The 21,771-nt window shown below is 35.9% G+C and overlaps 1 protein-coding gene across 9 annotated transcripts in view; it reads right to left on the bottom strand.

The window, feature by feature from the left end:
- Kiaa2026 (KIAA2026 ortholog) overlaps nt 1-21,771 on the bottom strand; it is a 77,772-nt gene that overhangs the window by 54,552 nt on the left and 1,449 nt on the right. For all 9 annotated transcript variants that reach the window (XR_004386812.1, XR_004386814.1, XR_004386811.1 and 6 more), the window contains exon 2: nt 6,078-6,278. Coding sequence is in view for 5 of the 9 variants with exons in the window: in XM_032891787.1 (XP_032747678.1) it covers nt 6,078-6,278 (201 nt within the window). In the remaining 4 variants the exon portion in view is untranslated. The remainder of the gene's footprint in view (nt 1-6,077; nt 6,279-21,771) is intronic.

Raw genomic sequence — 21,771 nt, forward strand, 5'->3', positions numbered from 1 at the left:
CTGAAAGCATGACTAAGGAAAAGCTAAGGCTTGTGCATTTTAAAATAAGTAACATATATTATATTTTAGGAACATTAACCACTCTTATCAAACTTATCAGCTAGGTTTTTAACATCTCTGCTAACAACAGAACGTCAAAGTTAAAACCAAAAAGGAACTTAAAGTTTAGTAGGAAAGTTACAGAAGCCCTTTATAGGATCAGAGACATAAATTTTTTTTTTTTTCTTTTCCGGGGCTGGGGACCGAACCCAGGACCTTGCACTTCCTAGGCAAGCGCTCTACCATTGAGCCAAATCCCCAACCCCATAATTTTTTTTTAAAAAGCGCAAAGTAACCTAAATTATATCTATGTGTTTTTCCAGGAAAATTAGACTTCTAGTAGTATTTCACACCTCTGAAAGTAAGAACCTAAAATAATCAGAAACTCCTGATTATATAGTCTCCTGACTCAGCAGTTCCACTTAAGAAATATATACCTGGCCACATGCCCTCACCTTATATGTGAGTAGTCAGGAGCATATAAAGTTTCTGGTATTTGACCTGGAATGTCAAGATTTGTATGGGAAATTAGTAAAAGGCAGACTAGAGAGATGGCTCAGTGGTTCAGATGGCTCGGTTGCTTTTTGAGAGGTCCTGAGTTCAAATCCCAGCCCCCGTGGTGGCTCACAACCATCTATAATGTGATCCGATGCCCTCTTCTGGCATGCAGGTACACATGCAGACAGAGCACTCATGTACATAAAATAAATACATAAATCTTAAAAAAGAAATTAGCAAAAGACTAGAAAGCTATAAAAATGCAGGATGATAACTGTCAAATGTCACAGCTATTTTTTGTTAGAGAGTTTGAAAATAGATTATAAAATCAGAATTTCTATTTTACAAACATGTAGAAAATGCTTATTGCTTATGGTGATTTCCAAGTCAAAAGATGAGTTAGTTCATACAAGTGTGTGAAACAATGAACATTAAAGGATACAATTTCTTATAATCCAAACAGTAAGTTTTATAAAAGTAAACATGAAAGGATTTTAAATACACTAAGATATCAAACTACTATCTGCTGACATCATATTCTATGCTGAGTAAGATGTGCATGCCTGATACCTCAGCATTTGTCCTGTAAGACAGAGAAACACTCTCTCTCTCTCTCTCTCAAATTCCAGATTCAAGATTTTATGTAAGGAGTGCCGATATGTCCTTGTTTGAAAGTACTATATAACTTTTTGTTCAATAAATAAAGTCTACAAAATATATTCTTCCTTTAATGGTTCAAGGTCACCATGAGAAATAAAATGAAGTGGTTGGTATATTTGTACAGTTACAATTATTTTAGCAACCATAAGTTAACTAAATCTAACTCAATTTTCTGAGTCTTTGACTTATTATATTGATGTTTTCTAGATCAAAAGGCTCTCTCTGCACACAATTAGCACAAACTGTTTGCTGTCCTGTCAGCATTTTCCTAAAGATAGCTAAGTATAAATTTACAAGCTCAGTTATACCCTCGGCCCTCAATATAGTTTAATGGGCAAATCACAATAGAATGAGTAGAGCATAGATACTGTTAAACCAATAAACAATCTCCTTAGTTTAAGTGAAGGATAAATGAACTAGATGAAGCCAGAAACAAAAGACATATATAGACATGAAAGATACTTGGGAGATAAACTGTCATAATCTTGGAGTGTATTCAAAATGCATGTAAGAAATATGAACATTTCCAGAATGAACTTCAGATTTCTAACCTGTACAATTCAATAGATGGTAATATCATTCACCAAAAAAGGCACTGCAGTAATGCTGAGTCTAGGAAGTAAGCCTGTAGGTTTATAACTGAGTCAGAGATGAACACTTTAAAGATACTGTACCAAGTAGCTTTTGCTTGCCTCTACATTTACCCCACTCTCTGCTGTACAGATGATCTACAGGCAACCTCATCCTCTTGGTGCCCTTGAATTCAGTCAATGGAGACCTCTGAGAACTGATCAGAAAGTATTTATTTTATTCTTTTGGCTCCCTCCTTAGCTTGAGTTGAACCCTTTAATAAGAGATGTCACACTTTATGAATTTTTTGTAACTCCTTCCTAAGTACCAGAAACTACTCCCTCAAATGATTCCATGAAGCAGCAGGGAAGAAATGCTTCCAAATTCATTTTTACAAAGCCAGTCTTATTCTGATATCAAAACTAATAAAAAGACAACAAAAAAGAAAACTACAGGGCAACATTCTTGATTGACATATATGCTATAGAATTCAATAAAATACTAAAAAAAAACCTAAACTGATCAATTAATATGTACAATATATTTTATGTTGTGTGTGTGTTACATGTCTGTGGCATTGTGAAGGCAAAGTTAATGTTGTTCTACTGTGCTCCATCATATTCTGTTGTTTTGGTTTTGTTTGATATCTCTGATATAGGGTCTTACTATGCAGTCCTGCTGTCTTTGAATCTATGTAGAAAAGGGTGGGCTGGAACTCACAGGAATCCACCTGTCTCTGCTTTCCAAGTGTTGGAACTAAAGGCATATGCCATCACACCAGGCACTTCACCTCATTTTATGGAGAAAGGGTCTTTTACTGAATAAAAACATGAAATGCTAGTGTGAAAATAATATTCTACGTAAGTACACAGTTTATGAAAGAGCTTTATTTTTGACATCAACCCAAACAGCGGACAATACACACTACCACTGAAGTCAATATAGTCTGCTATATAATACAATTTTCCTTTTTAAAAATTAAAAGTGCATGCGTGTGTGTGTGTGTGTGTGTGTGTGTGTGTGTGTGTGTGTGTGTACCTGAATGTGTACATCCATGCATATGTACAGATGTGTGCAGGGGAGTATGTGCTTGGTGTAATTACAGAGATTGGTATTGTGTGTCTTCCTTATCACTTTCCAACTTATTTTTCTGAAGCAGGGTCTCCCACCGAGCTTGGAGCTCACCAATTGCTTAGACTGACTGGGTGGCACAGCCATGGGATCCTCCTGTTTCTGCCTTCTAGTAACGGATGTGTGCTGCCACATCTAGCTTTTTATGCAGGTAGTCAGGATCAAACTCGGGTCCTAATGCTTCACCAGCAAGCACTCTACCCACTAAGCCTTCTCCTTAGGCCAAATTTGGTTTTATGAGACAGGATCATAACACAGACCATGTTGACCCTCAAACTCCCAGTGAAGCCAAGGATGACTTGAATTTCTGATCTTCCTACCAACTCCTTCCAAGTGCTGAGACTATACATGTACACCACCATGCCCAGCTAATCTGTACAATAATGGGTTAATTTTTATAATTAAAAAATTACAAGTATGTAGTAACATTTTACATTAGATGAAGCACAATCTGACAGAATTAAGAAATAGCCAAAGGTCACTTACACTACATACTTACAAATTTCTATGTAATTACAAGTTAAAATGACTTATAATACAAAATATTATGGAAAGAAATTAGAGGAAACAATCACCAAAAATTAATCAGTAGTATCTGTGCAATATTAATCAAAATCCCCTCAGACTTATTATTTTTTTAATATAGGAACTTACAATATTCTAGAACTACATGGAAAAGTAAAGGTCATAATACAGACAAGTGTAAAAATAAAAAAAAATACAGATGGAAGGCTCACATTATCTAATTTTAAAGCTTACTATATAAAGTTGAATTCAAATAGTACTCAGTATTAGTATCAAATAAAGTCATCAAATTAAGCAGAAATAGTTCAAACGTATTTATATATAATTGAATTCAGAATGACTCACAAATACTTGTTCAATTAATTTCAATAAAGATGCATAAAGAATTCAGTGGAAAAATAATAGGTTTTTCCCCAATATGAACGATATTGGCAAAACTGGTTACCGGTATGAAAAAATTAGTTTTATACTTTTCTCACACTACACACAAAATTTTAACTTCAATTATATAGTAAATATAATCATAAAAATGGAAACCTAGAAACTTCTGGAGGGAAAAATTTCATAACCTCAGTTACGTCTATAGTTTTTTATACAGTTCACAATAAGTGTAAATTTTAAAAAAAAAATCAACTGAACATCAAAGGTAAAACTTTCTTCTTGATATACACGGAAAACAGAAAGGCAAGTCACAGTTTTGAAGAAACATCTGCCAGTCATACTTGTCTGGCAAATGACTTGTATTCTGAGTATATAAAGAATGCTTACAGGGTTGGGGATTTAGCTCAGTGGTAGAGCGTTTGCCTAGCAAGCACAAGGCCCTGGGTTCGGACCCCAGCTCCAAAAAAAAAAAAAAGGAAAAGAAAAGAAAAAAAAAGAATGCTTACAATTAAATAAGAAAACATGGGAGTTGGGTGGTCATGGGACATTTCATGGACAATGTTCCGCAATGGCTTATTCTCCTCTGCTTATTTGTGGCACAAATATATGTAAGGCTGAAAGAAAGATGATCTGGGACTATTTCTAGCTTCTCACTATATAGTCACACTTGGAAGATTAAATGTCTGTCATCTCAATACCTTTATTCTTAGACAAGTTCTCTGTTTCTTCTCATTTTCAAACTTACAGTTTCTTTGCTATTCTGACTTTTCTGCAAATCACAGTGTGGTGTCCTGCTTAGTAACACAGGCATAAGAGATGCTCAAAAACTATGTGACTCTGGGCAAACTACTTTATTTTCTGTGACTTGGGATACAAACTGACACACATGTTGAGAGTTAAGCCTGGCTCAGTAAACACTACAAACGTTTTCTTCCTTGTTAGTATAGAGTCATTCTTACTGTGTATGGCTGGCCTTACTCACAGAGGACCACCTGCTTGAGTCCCGAGGACTGGGATTAAAGGCAAGTTCTACCACACACACCCAGCTGTGCCCTTGCTCTATTTCTACCAAGGCAGGTATAAGGTCCTGTTAGGCCTTCCCAGAGCAATCTCATCTCTCTCTCCTCTTGGTGACTAGTAATAGAGGCACTGCCTGCCAATTTTCTGGTTACTCTATTCCAATCAATTATGCACTACTGTCAGGTTAATTTTAATTCTTTCTAAAAATCCCCATATCCTATAGCAGAAAAACTCTAGGCTACATACATGTGGGGAAATGTATCCAGAGTTGTATCCGAAATGAATCACCGCTAAAAAAAGCTAAGATTACTGAAAGTATCATGACTGTGTTTTAGCCCTACAATTATCAAAGCAAGTTACATTTATTAGTATAAGAGGAGCAAAATGGTTTAAGTTGCCTTCAACTAGCACTAGCAAAACCTAACTATCTCAGCAAATATTCCTAGTGTATTTGGTGTAAAATCACTACTCAATTACAGAAATGAGTTTCACTTACCTCTTAGGGGCTCTATTTTGCTTTTGTTACAAAGAAAATTATTATATAATGCCATCACGCTATGCTCTGGGGCACAAAAAGGTACCCACTAATTGAGTACGAGACTCCTTCCTGAGAAGTCTAAAACAAGCAGTTATCCAAGAAGTTAATAAATGAAGGAAATGGCAGAGGTGGATTTGTGTCATTCTAATTTTTAAACTTTAATTTTTTATTTTATGTGTATGGATGCTTTATGTCTGTGTATTATGTGCATGCCTGGTGCCTTCAGAGGCCAGAAGAAGATGCTTGCTTCCCTAGGATTCGAGTTAGAGAGCTGTGAGCTACCATGTGGGTCCTCTGCCAGGTCAGCGAGAGCCTTTAACTACTGAGCCATCTTTCCAGCCCCTATGTCATTCTTAAATGTCATTATTTCTGGAGTTGATAGTAATTTAAAGGTGCGTGATTCCTTTCTAAAAATACAAGTCTATAGAAAAACTGCTGTAATCTAAAGTTCCCCTGAGAAGATTTCTAAAAAACTAGAAAATTTTCTAAAAATTATTTTTGTATAGTGTCAAAATGATTGTTTTACAATTTAAAACTATACTTTAAAATAAATTTCACGGATTCATTAACAACTCATATTTTGTTGACAGTGCACTACTACTAAATACAGAATCCTACTAAAACGGGACCAAAACTGTGATATTGGCATATAAATGGAGCTATTCTTTTAAAAGTAATTCTTGTAAATCTGAACATTTAACATTTTAACATTTACCTTTTTTCTTCTTTTGCTCTCAGCTGTTCTTCCTGTCTCAAAACTTGAACCATTATAGACTCAAAAACTCCACTTGTCAAACCTGCCAAACTTCGAGGTGTTGACCGACGCCTTGTTGAAGTACATGCAGTTCCCTTCTCCTCCTCCAATCCATAATAGCCTCTAGATGTAACTGCTATCGTTGTCTTTTCTCTCAAGTGCCTTGGAGAAGAATAAGTCAATTCACAAGGTCAAATCTTCTGGATAAGCAACACACCCTTTCAACTAGTACCTTAAGTAGAATTTCTTTTCTGTCTACATACAAAATATTTAGTCAAACTTTCCTTTGCCATGTTTGAGATTTATCTTTCCCATACAAGAGTCTAACTCTTTCATATAAAATCCACTGAGGGGCAGTATCTCTTCTACATTTAAAAAATGTAAGTCTGAAGCATTCAAACTAAAGACTAAATACTAATTGTTGAATAGAAAGTTTTGTTTGAAATAGAGATCATATTGTTTATTAATGTATGAGAAATGTACAATGATCTAAAAACATTTTGAGAAAAAAGATACTTGATACATAAATACTTTGGGGAAATTATTAATAAGTGCAGTATTACAATACATAGCAATTATATGGGCTGAGACTAAGGAATTATAAGGCCCAAGGAGAACACCTGCCTAGCAATAATAGATCATGAGTAGATGAATTAGAGGTTCATTTTAATGTGTTTTTACAAAGTGATCTAACTAATTCTGTAACATTACTTATCAAAACTAATGAAAAAAATATTAATAGAAATATGAATGAACAATGTAATGAAACCTGACTGCTGACTGAACTGTAAAAAGAATTTATAACTCTAGAATTCCTTTCCAATCTCAATGCTAATGTGTCTTTTACAATATTTTTATTAATTCATTGAAATACTGGTCTAATGCTTAAAAATAGTATCTTAGTTCACTTAATTGTTCACAAATCATCTTAATGAATCTGAAATGACTAAAAATATTTACAATAGACTTAAGGATGTAATTCAGAGGTAGCAAGTGTTACAACCCTAAGACTGATCTATAATACTGCCTCCCCTGCCCCCTAAAAAAGGAAAAAAAGTCAGTAAAAATATATTTGTCCTGGAAAAGAAAACATTATACTGACCTTGCAAAGTTTTAAAGGCTAGTCCAACTACTGATTTTTAGGACTATATTTATTATATAAACAGTAATTATAAAAAATTTTCAGGCCTGGTGGTAGTGGTACATGCCTTTAATCCTAGCACTTAGGAGGCAGAGACAGGCAGATCTCTGAAACAGAGGCCAGCCTGGTCTATAGACTGAGTTCCAGGATGGCCAGGGCTACACAGAGAAACTGTCTCAAGCAAGCAAGCAAGCAAGCAAGCAAACAAAAAATAAATTTAAAAAATTCAGATAAAATCTCTCTTCTACCTTTGTAGAGTATGCCAAAACCTCTAAAAACTTCACACATGTTCTTTCTGCAACAGCAAACTCAAGTCAGTACTTAAGGCATATCACTCAAATCCTCAAAGACACTCGAAATACTATGTAATAATTTATAATAATAATTCCCACCTTGCAGCCCTTCCCACTCTTGAGTGTTCTTACTTTACCTTAATAAATCCATATTCCCTCTGTTTAAGCAACCAGACACACAAAAAAGAACTTATATGAATTAAATGTTGGCAATAGTTGTATTTCCTTGCTTTTCTAAAAACTGTCGAAAAGATTACTGAAGCATAAACTTTTATACTATAAGATATAATTAAAGCCCCAACCTTTTTATACAGTGTCCACGTTGACTTATGACTATAAATTAGAATAACTTATCAATCTTACATTCACTGGCACCTAGATTCCATGAATGGATTCTATTGAATTATTGTACTAGTGTTTTTTGTTACAAGGATGTAACATTAACTGATATAGCTTTATATAAGATAAGAACATTAGTTTTCTAATGGAGAATCTGAGCCAATCTGGTTTGCTATTTCAGGCAGTTATCTTTTTTAAAAAATTAATATTTTAATTTAAAAATTTACATTCATTGTATATTTGGAAGGGCATACATGCCACAATATGCCAGTAGAGATGAGAATATTGCTTTCAAATATTCTTTCTACCTTTTAACAGAATTTTACATTTATGTATTTGTGTGTGTGCGTGTGTGTGTGCATGTGCATAGGCTGGTATGCATGGAGGTCAGAGGACAATTGAAAAATGGTTCTCTTCTTCCACCATGGAGGTTCCAAGGAGTGAACTCTGGTTATTAGTCTTGGCAGCAGGACCTTTACCTGCTGAGCCATCTCCAAGGCCCAGATTACATTCATTAACATACCTTAGAACCAATTCATCTGAGGACCAGGTGCTTATATATAAACTCACAAATGTAAAAAAAGATTTTGAATAAAATCACAAATAAGCAATCACAAATAAATGGCATCTAGAAGTATGTGTGCTTATTTATGTATGAGTTCAATTTCTTAACCTAGATTACCACAAAGGCTACAGGACAAGGTTTTTTCCCTTTCCTTTTGTTCTAGGAGTACAGAAACCTGCATAACGCTTTTAAAAGTGAGTTGGAGTATGTCATTACTTTGCTGTCTCCTCCTAAATCTCCCAGTTCTACTTGTAACACATCTGATGTCCTTAAGGCCACCCTTTCTGCTTTTCTAAGCCTTTGTTCTCTATGCTAGCAAAGTCTCCCAGTGGCTCTTAAGCACCAACATTCCCATTTCCCTAGAATCCTTGCACTCCATTACTCGTCCAAAAAAATACTCTTCCCCAGATGCTTACATGGAGGCCTCTCATTTCAACCATTTTTACATGCCACCAAATCTGAAAGGGTTTCTAATTATGATGTTTAATAACATCTCCCCTATTACTCTATGACCTTATACTGGTTTCTTTGTCTTTATGTTACCTATCAACACAGTGTTAAATAGTATTTACTTAATAACTGTCTACACCCCACCCCTGGCAAAACTCAGGGATCTATGCAAAATAGTAAGCAGAAACTTTTAGAGCAGGAGTAGATGGATGACTCCAGGAAACAGTTGTCTTCCAGACACAGCAGGACTGAAGCATCTATGAACTGGCTGAGATTGTGGCAGCACACACAAGACCCATGAAACAGGCCCAGTTCAGACAGGGTCGAAGCACTGAGGGGAAAATTTAGACACTGGCTCTCAGCCCTAAGCAAAAATTGCAATTGGCACCTGTTAGCACTTCAGAGTAGGCCCATGCCCAAGAGTAGTTGCCCAACACAAAACAAACTCAGGGTTCTTTTGTACACTTTTTGTCTTAACTTGCTTTGGGCCTTTTGCTTATATATTTGGCTTTCGTTTTTGGGGTGGGTTTGTCTGATTTTCTTGATTTTGTTTGTTTGTTAAAAAGAAAGGAAGGGGGGGAAACAAAATTGAGTACACAGGGAGGTAGAGAGGATCTGGGAAGAAGAAAAACATGATCAAAATATATTGTATGGAATTTTTTTTCAATTACAAAAGTATCTATTGAGGCTGGAGAGATGGCTCAGTGGCTAAGGAAGGGTACTGGCTGCTCTTCCACAGGACCTGGGTTCAATTCCCAGCACCCATGTGGCAGTTCACAACTGTCTGTAACTCCAGTTTCTGAGGATCTGACTTGCTTTTATAGACATACATGAAGTCAAAACACCGAAATAAATAAATAAATAAATAAATAACCAACCAACCAACCAACCAACCAACCAACCAACCCTATCTATCCCCAACAAGAAGGAAAGGTCCAGGAATTCAAGGGATTTTTCTCTCATTATTGACTGTACTTTTTGACCACAAATTATAGTATAGTATATATATAGCTTATACATACACGTTTGTATGTGTGAGTACACATATATGTGTGTGCATGCATGTTTAAATATCTTTGAAATGATACAAATCAAGTTTTAAACTCCAACCTATGTATATTTGTCCAAAATAAGAGTCCCGAGTATGTTTATGTTATTTGGTTTTTATTTATTAGAGAATAAAGCCCTATAAATTAAGATAAATAATTCTCCCCTCACCTCTAAACAGGAACTGTCACAATGATCAAGAACCATATAAATACACTAAAATAACTCTTCCCTTAAAAAAAAAAACAAGCTATTTTCTTCCTATGAGGAAAATTATTTCATGAAATCAGTAGGACAGTGGTTTAAAAAGAATATACCAACTATACACAAAACCTTATAATAATTATAGCTGACTCGCTGAATCTTTATCATCATTTCTATTTTTTTCCTTTAAAACATAAAATGTCTATGCTAATACATTCTGAATTTCAGAATTCAGAGACTAAATTCTACTTACAATGACTAAAACAAGTATTAACAAGAAGCAAATTGATGTTAAGTAATTAATACTGAAAACTGATATAAATAGCATAAACAAGGCCCTGGATTCAATCTTCCGCGAGCATGTGCGTGCACACACACAACACACACACACACAGTGTGAACACATATCCAAGAGAGAGCACAATTAAAATCTGGAAATTAACCTAATCTGTTTAATATTCTAAGTGAAAAGTCTCACTTTGTGAACTCATTCATTTAAAGAAAAGTTAAAACATAATTGTAACTGTTATCCAGGGTCCTACAGTAAGGAAGGACATGTACAAGTCAGTGAGTGTTGTTTAATGCAGGGACTATTTACAAATGTGCAGGCAAGGCTAAGAGAAACTAGGAAGAAATGATGAAGTGTTCCTGATCCTCCATAACAAGGAGTTTTTCCCACTCTAAGCCTAAAAGAGGAAGAGAAGGGAAGAGGGAGTAGTTAACAGACCAAGAGAACTGTAATTAAAGAAGAGCGCCATACAACAACTGAGCACACTTACAGCCTGAAGGCCAGGAAAGAGGGAGATGTTAAATACTCCTACCTCTTGGTCCTCCTGTCAGTGCCTTCCATTGGCTGAACCCAATCAGAAGTCAGGGGACAAGGCAGACCAGTTGATGCAGTCCTTAGAAATCAGCCTCCTGGGGCACAGAACAGAGTATACAAGGGTGGAGACTGCACTTGGAGAAGTGTGTGATGACTAACAGCAAAGCACAACCTGAGTATTAGTTTTCAAGAACAACTGAATGAAATTAGAAAAGAAAGAAATTTTACTAGGGACTTCAACAAAAATTAGGGCGCATTTGATAGATAAGCGATATGGTCACTGCAGCTGGTGTGGACTTCATCTAAATGTATGCATCTTCGTAAGTTCTGAGCTGCACTAGTCATTAAAACCAAGTATCCAAATAAACCTAGCATAAAAGAAGTTTCAACTATCTTAACAGGGAAGTATTAAACCAAACCTTGACAAACAAATCACAATGCTCTCATAAAAAATAATTTTTGTACTATTAATGCTTGAAGAAATGGTTACTTGCAATTTATAAATACAAACATGCTACAGTGCACATGCTAGCTCTTTTCCCTCTTTCAAAGATCGGCTTATAAAAACTTAGAAACCTGACAATGGCTTGGTGAAACCAATCATTTTGTACAAATAATGTATACTATTTTTTTTTTTAAAGTTTGGAGACTGCTGCTTTCATCTTAAACTACTTGATATCCGAGATTCATTTTTTTAGAAAAAAAGAAAATCATCTGTAAGAAAGCACTAATCACAACCCCTTATTTTCTTCTGTCCCTTCCCTCTGTCCCCCCAGTTATTATTCTTACTCACCTTGAAATCCTCAGCTCACCCAGAAAACTAGTATTTTGTCTCGACTTTCACTGGCTCTAACAGAATTCAGCTTCTTTTCTCTAGTCATAAATAAGCTGGAATTCAAAACACATTAACACATTTTCCTCTCTCCCTTGACCAAATTTCCCATGTATTTAGTTCCTTTTGCGTCCTGGCCTAAAGTCCCTCTGCTCACATACGTCTACTACTAAGCACTACTACTGAAACCAAAGCCTTGTGCTTTAGTTATAAACAAATGGATTCAACCTAGACAAAGACTACTTCTTTGAAAGTAGTTAACATCCTCTCTTGGCCTCATAGCAGCCACTTCTAATGCCATCACTACGTAAAGCTTCACCCTATCACCCACCACAACTCAGTAAGGTAGTTCTTCAGTAAGATAGCCATTAATTTCTACTTTTGAAAAACTAAGACTATCTGAGTTGAGGCATGTGTCAATGTTTCAGTGAAAAACATCTCTGATCCAAAACCAATTGTTGCACAGGTTTTCAATATTCGTATTTCATGAATTCTCCTGAGCATTCCTTTGGCATAAAATCATGCCCAAGTCTGATTAAAATCAGTCGCTCCCCTTGAAAATATCTGAATCTAAACTGCTAGTCCTTTGATTCACACTGCAGTCTAACATGGCAACTGCCTGCACATACTTTACTGACTCATTCTTCCCAGTCTTGATGGGAAGTTAAAGGGATCCTTCTCGGTTCTTATTTTACTCAAGTTCTCTTGCATCTAGTCACTCTTTTCTTAAGATCATTAACTGTAACTTAGTACAATTAAGACTTTTTGGAAAAGAAGAGAGGGAATATCCATTCATATAATTCAAGTCCATTCAGATATCTACTGAACAATAAAGATTCAGCAATGAACATAATGGCAGTTTGTGTATATGGAATTAAAAGTATATATATATACACACACACACACACACACACACACACACACACACATATATACTTTTAGTACACACACACACACACACACACACACACACACGCACACACACTGGTATATTCTGGCTGAAACAATGGTGACAATACTAACAAAAACCTAAAAGAATTCTGAAAGTCAGAATGGAAAACAAAGATTTGGGTTAGAAACAGTAAATATTTTTGAGGTAGCAGTTATTTAACTAATTAGAAAAGTTCTGCTGGGAAGTTGTGCCACACACCTTTAATCTCAGCACTCTGAAGTCAGAGGCAGGTAGATATCTGAGTTTGAGGCCCACCTGGTTTACAGAGTGAGTTCCTAGACAGCCAGGGCTACACAAAGAAACCCTGTCTCTATAAAAACCAAAAGAAAAAAAAAAGTTCTATGGACAGAAATAAGTTCTTTTTTAAAAGAGAAGGAGGCTTAAAATATTGACCTGGAAATCTTTTGATAAGTAAAGCCATAGGAAATGAGTAATGTATCTAGAAGGATAAATGCGGAAATAGAAGTTCTTAAGGTGCAATTACAGGAACCACCTACATATCAAGGAAAACCCAGCAAAAGCATACTGAAAAGATGAGGTAAGGAGTAACTTAAAAATGTGCAGACAGAGACCACAAGTTCAATTGCTAAGTGACTTAAACTCTTTAATTTTCCAAGTCGACTGAGAAAGAGCAAAGTCAAAGTCAAGGATTGAGGAAGAAGGCATTTATCTTTAGTAAAAGTCCAAGACAGCTTTAATAGGAACTAACTTCAAGTTAAACATTTCTATGCCTTAGATATTAATCTATCAAACAGCAGATCAATAAAAATACTACCCACAACTAAAGACAGACCACTATAAGTTTTTAAAATCACACATTTTGAGCTTTGTACCAGGAGATAAATACCCATGATACACAACTCACAGACCATAGGAAACTTAACAAGAAAGAAGCTCCAAGTGTGAATACCTAAAACCCACTTAGAAGGGGAACAAAAATAATCATGGGAGGCAGAGGAAGGGAGGAACCTGGGCAAGAAAAGGGATTGGGGAGGGGAAAAGGAGGGACAGGATTAGGTTTGGGGAGAGACAGAAGGGAAGTCCAGAGGGCCGGGAGAATGAATTAAAATATGCAGCAGTGGGGGTTAGGGGATAGGGGAAACTTGAAAGCACACCAAACTCTGACACTGTTACTGATGCCATATTGTGCTTGTAGAAAAGAGTCTGGCATGACTGTCCTCTGAGAGGCTCTACCAGTAGCTGACTGAGACAAATGTCCAATCTATCAAGTTACTAAAAAGACAAACTTCTTTAGAAAAATAGAAGAAAAATAACTCCAGGTAAAATATTTGTTTTGACAGAGGACCCATTTTACCAGATATTAAAGGATTTTTAGAGTCTGAAGACAAGGACTGAGTAAAAAGCAGTTGTTTTGCAAACCATGAAAGCCCAGGTAAGAAAATCTGGGTGAAGCAATAGATACCTGTAATCTCAGCATTATAGAGAAGAGAGGGTCCCTAGGGTTTATCTAGGTCTGCCTCAAAAGAGGTGGACAGTGTTCCCGAGGACGACACCTAGGTTGTTCTCTGGCCTCCGTACAAGTGAGCAGATGCACATCATGTATATTTCTCTCTCCCTCTTCCCCCAACATACACAATAAGAAACTTAAAATCCCAAAATTAAAGAAATACAGATGTATAAAGATCAGCAACAGAGTGGAGAGTTCAAAATACACCCAGGATGTTGTCATAAAGATGGTATTTCAAAAAAATGAAGAAAAGTGATGTTGCAGCAACTGGCTGCACACGAGAATAACAAAACAGCTGGTATTCAACTTCATTTCTTGACTCACAAATTCTAGATAGATCCACTCATTTTTTTCACCTTATTTATGCCTTCATTCATCACCAGTTAAGACATAGATGGTGTGACTAGGGCCTGGTACAAGTGCTAGAGTAAAGATATACAAAATCAAAGAAAGCAAATATACCTAAGTACTAAGTTACAGACTCTCGGTTTAGTCAAGAATAATTTCTCTGAGGAGGTGACAGTGGAAGCCAGTCATGCAAAACCAAACCGAAATAACACAACAAAAAATGTAGGGATATGTTTAAAATAAAAGATCAAGTCCAAAGGCCATGAGATGAGAAATGGTTTGGGGGGTGGTGAGAAGGCTTGCTGTCAAGCCTAATGATCCAAGTTTGATCCTCTGAACCCATGTGATGGAAAGAAGGCACTTCCTCTCCCCAGTTTGTCCTCTGTCCTCCACTCTGGAGACACAGCACCTAAATACTAAATAAATAAATGGACAGTGGGGAGTGGTGGGGAGGTGGACTGGCAGATTTGTAGGAAGAACAGAGTTAGATTCTTTAATATACCCAAAATGCCAGTAAAGCACTTACTTATAAGAGTATTTATTAATTTCCCTCAATATGAATTTTTAAATGGTTGATGGATAGAAAATTAACTCAAAGGAAAAAGAAATTAGGAAACTACAAGTAAGAAATAGCAATGGCTTGAACTTAGGCAGCAACATTAGACACACATAAAGTTGAGAATTAATTGACAATTTTAGTAAGGGAAATAAATGAAATGGAAGAAACTTGAAAAAACACAAGCGTTTTGGCCAGAGCTACACAGACTTAGCAACAGTAAAATTATCACTACTACCATAACAAAACAAGCCATAAGAACAGGTTTAAACATGGTTGAAATGGTTATTAGATACCAATTAGATATAGGAAACAACTATGGTCTCAAAACAGTAATAAACTGTACTGTAGTGAAAGGAGAGTCGCCCCCTCCCATAAAGTGTGCGTGTGTGTGCAATATACATACGTATGCAGGTACCATCCCCTGTGTGTAGGTAAGGTATGTGGAGAGCAGAAGTTGATCTCTTACCCCATGTTCTAAAACAGGACTTCTCTCTCACTGACCTGGCTAGACTGGTTGGCCTGCTGAGGTCCTCGGCATCCTCCCATCTCTGCTTCCCAATACTGGGATCACAGGAATACATTGCCACACCCAGTTTTTATGTGAGTGCTGAGCTTCCTAATTATACATAAAGCACCATATCTCCTAAGCTAGCTCCCTAGGTCAAAGAGATTTCTTAAAACATTTTTACTACTTTCTTATAGCATTTAGCTTTTGCTACCAGATATCTATATCTATATCTATATATAATTTCTTAAATTAATAAACAATGCAAACAATCACTGAATTGTCAATTAGTTTATTTAGATTTCCATAACAGTTATGTATCCTGCTATTGGTTTGGCTTTTGAGACAAGGTCTTATCGTGTAATTCTAGATAACCTATAACTCACTATGTAGACCAGGCTGCTCTCAAACTCAAAGATCCATCAGTGCCTGGCCTACGTGATTGTTTTTTAATAATATTACAAATACTGTAAATTCTATGACACTAAGTCTCTAGTCCCTATGCCCTGAAGCTCCTTATAACCATTTCCTCCCTAGTCTTGTCTCTCAGTAGAGATTCCTTTTTTTCTCAAGCCCTACATCTCTGGCAACACAGCACAGTGGTTAAACACTGGCTGTTAAGCCAAACCACCTACAATCCTATTTAGGTCCTGCCACTAATTAGTCTGGGTAAACTAATCTTTTAGTACCCAATTCTTCCATTTATAAAACAGTTCATGAAATCAGTAATTGCCTTTCTAAAGGATTCTATTTCTATTGGAAAAGATTTCTTGATGTTGCCCAAAAAGGCTGAGACTATATACTGTCACGAAAGTCACATAAGGTGCTAGGAGACTCTTAATTTATTCTTTTAAAATAATTGTGTATGTGTGCATATCTGTGTGTATGCATGGGTTGGTGCAGACATGCATATGTAGGTCAGCAATCAAGGCTGGATGTCTTTCTTCACTCTACATGTTTCTATTGTCATTATTTATTTACTTTTCTGTATATAAATGTTTACCTGCATGTATATATGTGCACAATATGTACGTACCTAGTGCCCAGGAAGGCCATACGACAACACTGGATCTTTTAAAACACATTGTGGAACCACCATGTGTGTGCTTGGCATCAAAACTGGGTCTTCTGTTATAGCAACAAGTGTTCTTAACCACCAAGCCGTCTTTCTAATCATCTCTGCATCTGTTTTGAGGCAAGGTCTCTCCCTGAACCCAGAGCTTACCAACTGGCTACACTGGCTGGCAGCAAGTCTTGGGAACCTATCTGTCTCTGCACTGCCCTAACTCTCTCACAGTACCACCAGATCCAACGTGTCTGTATGTGAATATCAATGACTATAACCTCTAGCTCCTCCAGCTCTCCTTTATTTTCACATGCCTACTAATCCAACTTTTACTTTCATGGTATATGATATGCCCTACACCATTATATACACAAGAAAAAAATCATATGATGATTTGTCTTTGTGAGACTGGATTAGATTTGAGATTTTTTTCAATTGTTAACCTGCTAACCTGCCAAGTCTTTTGCAAAATAAAACTGTAGTTCCTACAAATTAGGATGCTATCATTTGAAACAAAAATTTATCTTTAACAAATGGAATGTATCTAGAGAAGAGGGCTATCCTTCAGGAAAAGAAGATCCCAAGCAAATGTCATGTACCTGATTACCAATTCAGATACTTCCTGCATTTTTATCTCTTAGCACTGCTTTTCACTGATTTTAACATAAAAGACAAACCTGACAGATAAGCAAGACTTATAAGGTGAAGCAGTTTTATTTTCTATATTCACTATTTTTAATCTTTTAGTGGATTCCAACACCAAAAGGGACAAATGTGAACTCTAAGACATAATAACATTTGAAAAATAGTATCCAAATGGTTCTATCTGGAAATACTTTCAGAAGTCTGTACTCAAAAGCTTTAGGCAGTAAAATCTGGATTCAGTCCTTAATACTAGCTATTTTAAATCTTTAAAACTGCACCTAGATAACTTGTGGGGTTTTCTATTTTGAGTGAAATTTTAAAACAAAAAGAAACAACTGCAACACATGGTCCCTGGGGAAAAAGCAAGAGACTAGAAGGACAACTTAAACACCTGCAGCTCTACAGTGCAGCTACAACTACGTACTCTAAGTAGATCACAGCCTGACGATCCACACTCAAACCCAGCTTTTAACCTCCACTTTATTCAAATTTGTGAATATTACTTTTTCAATAAAATCTTTCAACATACAAAACAACACGGTTACTATATGAACTTTAGGAGCACAGGCAGGGCGTTTTAAACAGGGTCAAGGATGCAGTTTAGCTGGCACAGGGCCTTTGTAGCACGCACAAGGCCTAGGGTTCAATCCCCAGCATAAAGTGAATTCAAGGTCGGCAAGACCCCATGGAAGGAAAAGGAAAGAGGGTGGGAGATAAATTAAGAAACTTTCTACTTAGCAATAACCACAATTAATTTTTTTATTTCTGTTGTTTTAAAGTAAATATACTTAATCTCCTCAAGTCTAAGCATGAATAATTCTAGAAAATTTACAAGTCTCAGGTGGAAGGTGATACCGCACCAGGTCTGAGTAGGTAATATTACCTACCACTGAGATTTATTAGTTTTTCCCAATTAAAGCAAACAAAGCTCAGGTAATTTAATAAGAATGTTAAAGATTTGTAATACTATACATGGTTGTGGACATTAAAAATGATCATTTGTTTTGAGTAATTCTAATAAAAAAAAAAACAGTCCAAAAGTGATCTAGAAATGGAATAAAACTGTTTTTTTGTTTTTTTTGTTTTTTCCAGAGCTGAGGACTGAACCCAGGGCCTTGCTCTACCACTGAGCTAAATCCCCAACCCTGGAATAAATCTTCTTAAAATTGTTTTTTTCAGGTATTTGGCAATAAGTCTGGAGCTTAACAACCATACTGATAGGCTACAAAGTAAAAACACACTGTGCATTTTTATTGTAAGAACTCTATAATATTCTCAAATATTTTCAAGTGGAACAGAAACCTTAGATAAAGTTCACAGTACTGAAAATAACACCTTTTATTGGTGCCATAATACAGTCTTTCTAATCAAGCTATCCAGCTTTCAATATATGGTATATACATTTTAATCATAATTTTTTATAATCTTTTTCTCTCCCAAAAGACTGTTAAAGACCAATGATTCTCATATTAAGTTCAGCCTTGGTAGCCTTGCCCAACACTCTACTCTCCTGTCTCAAGGTCTGTGTGTTTCTCTTCACCTATCAACCTGAAGGAACAAGATAATGTTTACCAATATATCTAGAGCTTTTATGCACTATCTAGTATAGAATTGCTCCATTACACATTCAATGATATCAATTTCATCTAGCTCAAAACTACGATGTCCTGAATAAGACATTTTAAAATTCACCCCTGCCCCGAGGCTAATAGTTTATATCACGTCTATATACCTCTAACATTCTAGAACATAGTTCATCAAAGCATTCCCAAAATACGCTCCCATGGAACATATAAGAGTTCTTTATAAGCTAAGCCAAGATTTCCAGTCAATCCCATAAAGTAAATTCAGAAATATTTATACTGTCAATTAATGTAGCTCATCGTCACTGTCTGTATGATGAGATGGATTTGTTATAACTTGTTCCTAGTAAAGTACCACTACGCTGCTCACTAATGATAATAAGACATCCTCTTTACCTAGTACCTCATCAGTGCTCAACAGAAAGCTCAATAGTATATGGAGCAGCTCAAAACAACACAAATGTTTTACATGTATTAATGGAAGGGGCTGTGGGTCCCACAAGTGGACATCAGAGGACAACGTCCAGGAATCAGTTCTCTCCCTCTACTCTACTGTAGGAGTCCAGGGACCAAATCAGGTTCTCAGGCTTGGCAGCAAATACCTTTTCCCACGGTGTATTCTTGCCAGTTCCATATATATAAGCAACTTTAAAGTAATTTTTACCATTTGAAGATAACAACTCAGTGTCTAAGAATACACATTAGAATACACAACTTAGATAATATGTGATGCTGATTTAATTACTAACATACCACACACCACTTTATGATACTCATAAAGTCATCTATTTTCTGAAAATCACAATCACATAAAAAGTTTGTAGAATACTGTTCTTGAACATCTATATATCCAACGAGTATTCCACAAAGCTGTAGCTTTCACTACATTCTGCCCACTCAAAATACTTGCTTAGCTATGACTCAGATTTTAAGCTAATATAAAAAGAGAAAAAATTTAGTATTCACAAATATAGTCTAGCACCTACAAATGTTTGCACACATCAGATACTGGCACAAAGCCATGAGGGACTCAAAACTGTCTATTTCAGACCATCACATTACTTTTGCTACTAAAATGCAAGACTTTTTATTTCTTTTGACCTAACATATCAGAGACATATTTTTTATTACTTTACAACACTGCAAGTTTAAATTCTAAGTGTAGACCACATGGGGATATTTCTGGACATAAGCTGTTGGGAACAATGATATTTATACATATTTATGCAAAAGAAAAAAGAATACTCTGACATTTTGTAGGACAGATTTGTTATGCACACAGTAACTGTGAATATATCTACAGTTTAGCTATATCTACGTGCTACCTTTTAGAAATGTCATCCAGTTATTCTATATGCTGGTTTCACCATCTGTAAAACTAGGTGGATTATAGGACTCTAAGGCTCCTTCTATGTTTAAAATACTGTGACATCAGTTGGAGTATATTTAGCTTTTTAAAAATAATGACCTGTGGGACTGGAGAGATGGCTCAGATGACTAGAGCACAGACTGCTCTCTCCCAGAGGACCAGAGTTTGATTCCTAGCACTCACTTCAGCTGGCTCACAACCACCTGTAATTCCAGCTCCAGTGAATCTGACAAACTGTACCCTTCACAAGCAACTGAATTTACAGGCACATATGTCCTCTCCCAAATTAAAAATACATATTTTTAAAAAACAGTTTTTAAAATTTATGACATTTGAATGGACTGCTTTTTAAATATGAGCCATTTCCAAACAATACACTGTAAAAAGTAACAAACACAGTAAAGAAAATCACCAAATAAAAATAGTAAAAAATAACTTACAAAGCTAATTTGTAAACACTTAACCTATTAGAAATAATTCTACTTCACTGCAGAATGCAAAAACAACTTTAGTCTGTTTAAAGACATTCTGCCTTTTAATGAATTAACACTATATTATTTTTAGTGAAATTAGTAATAGGTTTGAAAATAATGAGAAACCAAAGACAATAGATTATTTTACATATTTTATACAATGCCCAAGTTTAGAGATAATATTCATTTTATTGCACTACTGTGCTTAACACATTGAGTTACATGACCTATGGTACTGATTTTATTTTAAACAAAAACTCATTTGGTTCTCACAGCAAATTTTAAGTAGATATTTTATAGACCCTATTTTATAGAAACAGGTTAAAAAAGTCAATCAGTCAAGCTCATCCAGGCATAAATACTCAAACCCCTATTTCACTTAGCACTTAACAGCCCTTGACACCCAATCAAGAGGACTTGAGTTCAGATCCCATTAACATGGAACAAACCTGAACCCCTGCTCCAAGAGAGAGGAACACTGGAGGGTGGCTGGGGCTTGCTAGCTTCCAGTCTCTAAGAAAATGCAAATCTCACATTTTCCCAAAGGACACTTTTTTTTCTGATTTCCACTGCACGATCATGCCCTCTGCCCCCAGTGCACATACACTCATACACACAAAATAAAAAATCTTGGTAATTAATCCACTTTAATTAACATTTCTAATATTTAAAAACATTTCTACTACTGAAAAAGTTAAATTAACTGGGTTCATGTCCACCACATAGTGATTATTGCATAAAATACCTTCAGTGTCCTATGTTAACTTATTTTCACTTACTAAAGGGGGAGCATGTAGATGCTGTATACCAAAAGCAGTGTACAATTTTGAAATTACCTATAATTTCTAGTAGAATAAAAAATGTCTGAGGCTGGGTTCTTAGCTCCGTGGTAGACTGCTTGCCTGGTATGCTTGAAACCCTCTGTTCTATCTAGCACTGGAAAAAGAAAAAGACACAGACAGACCGACAGACCGACCGACCGACCGGCACCAT

This window comes from Rattus rattus, chromosome 2 (assembly GCF_011064425.1).
Source record: "Rattus rattus isolate New Zealand chromosome 2, Rrattus_CSIRO_v1, whole genome shotgun sequence".
Classification (NCBI taxonomy): domain Eukaryota; kingdom Metazoa; phylum Chordata; class Mammalia; order Rodentia; family Muridae; genus Rattus; species Rattus rattus.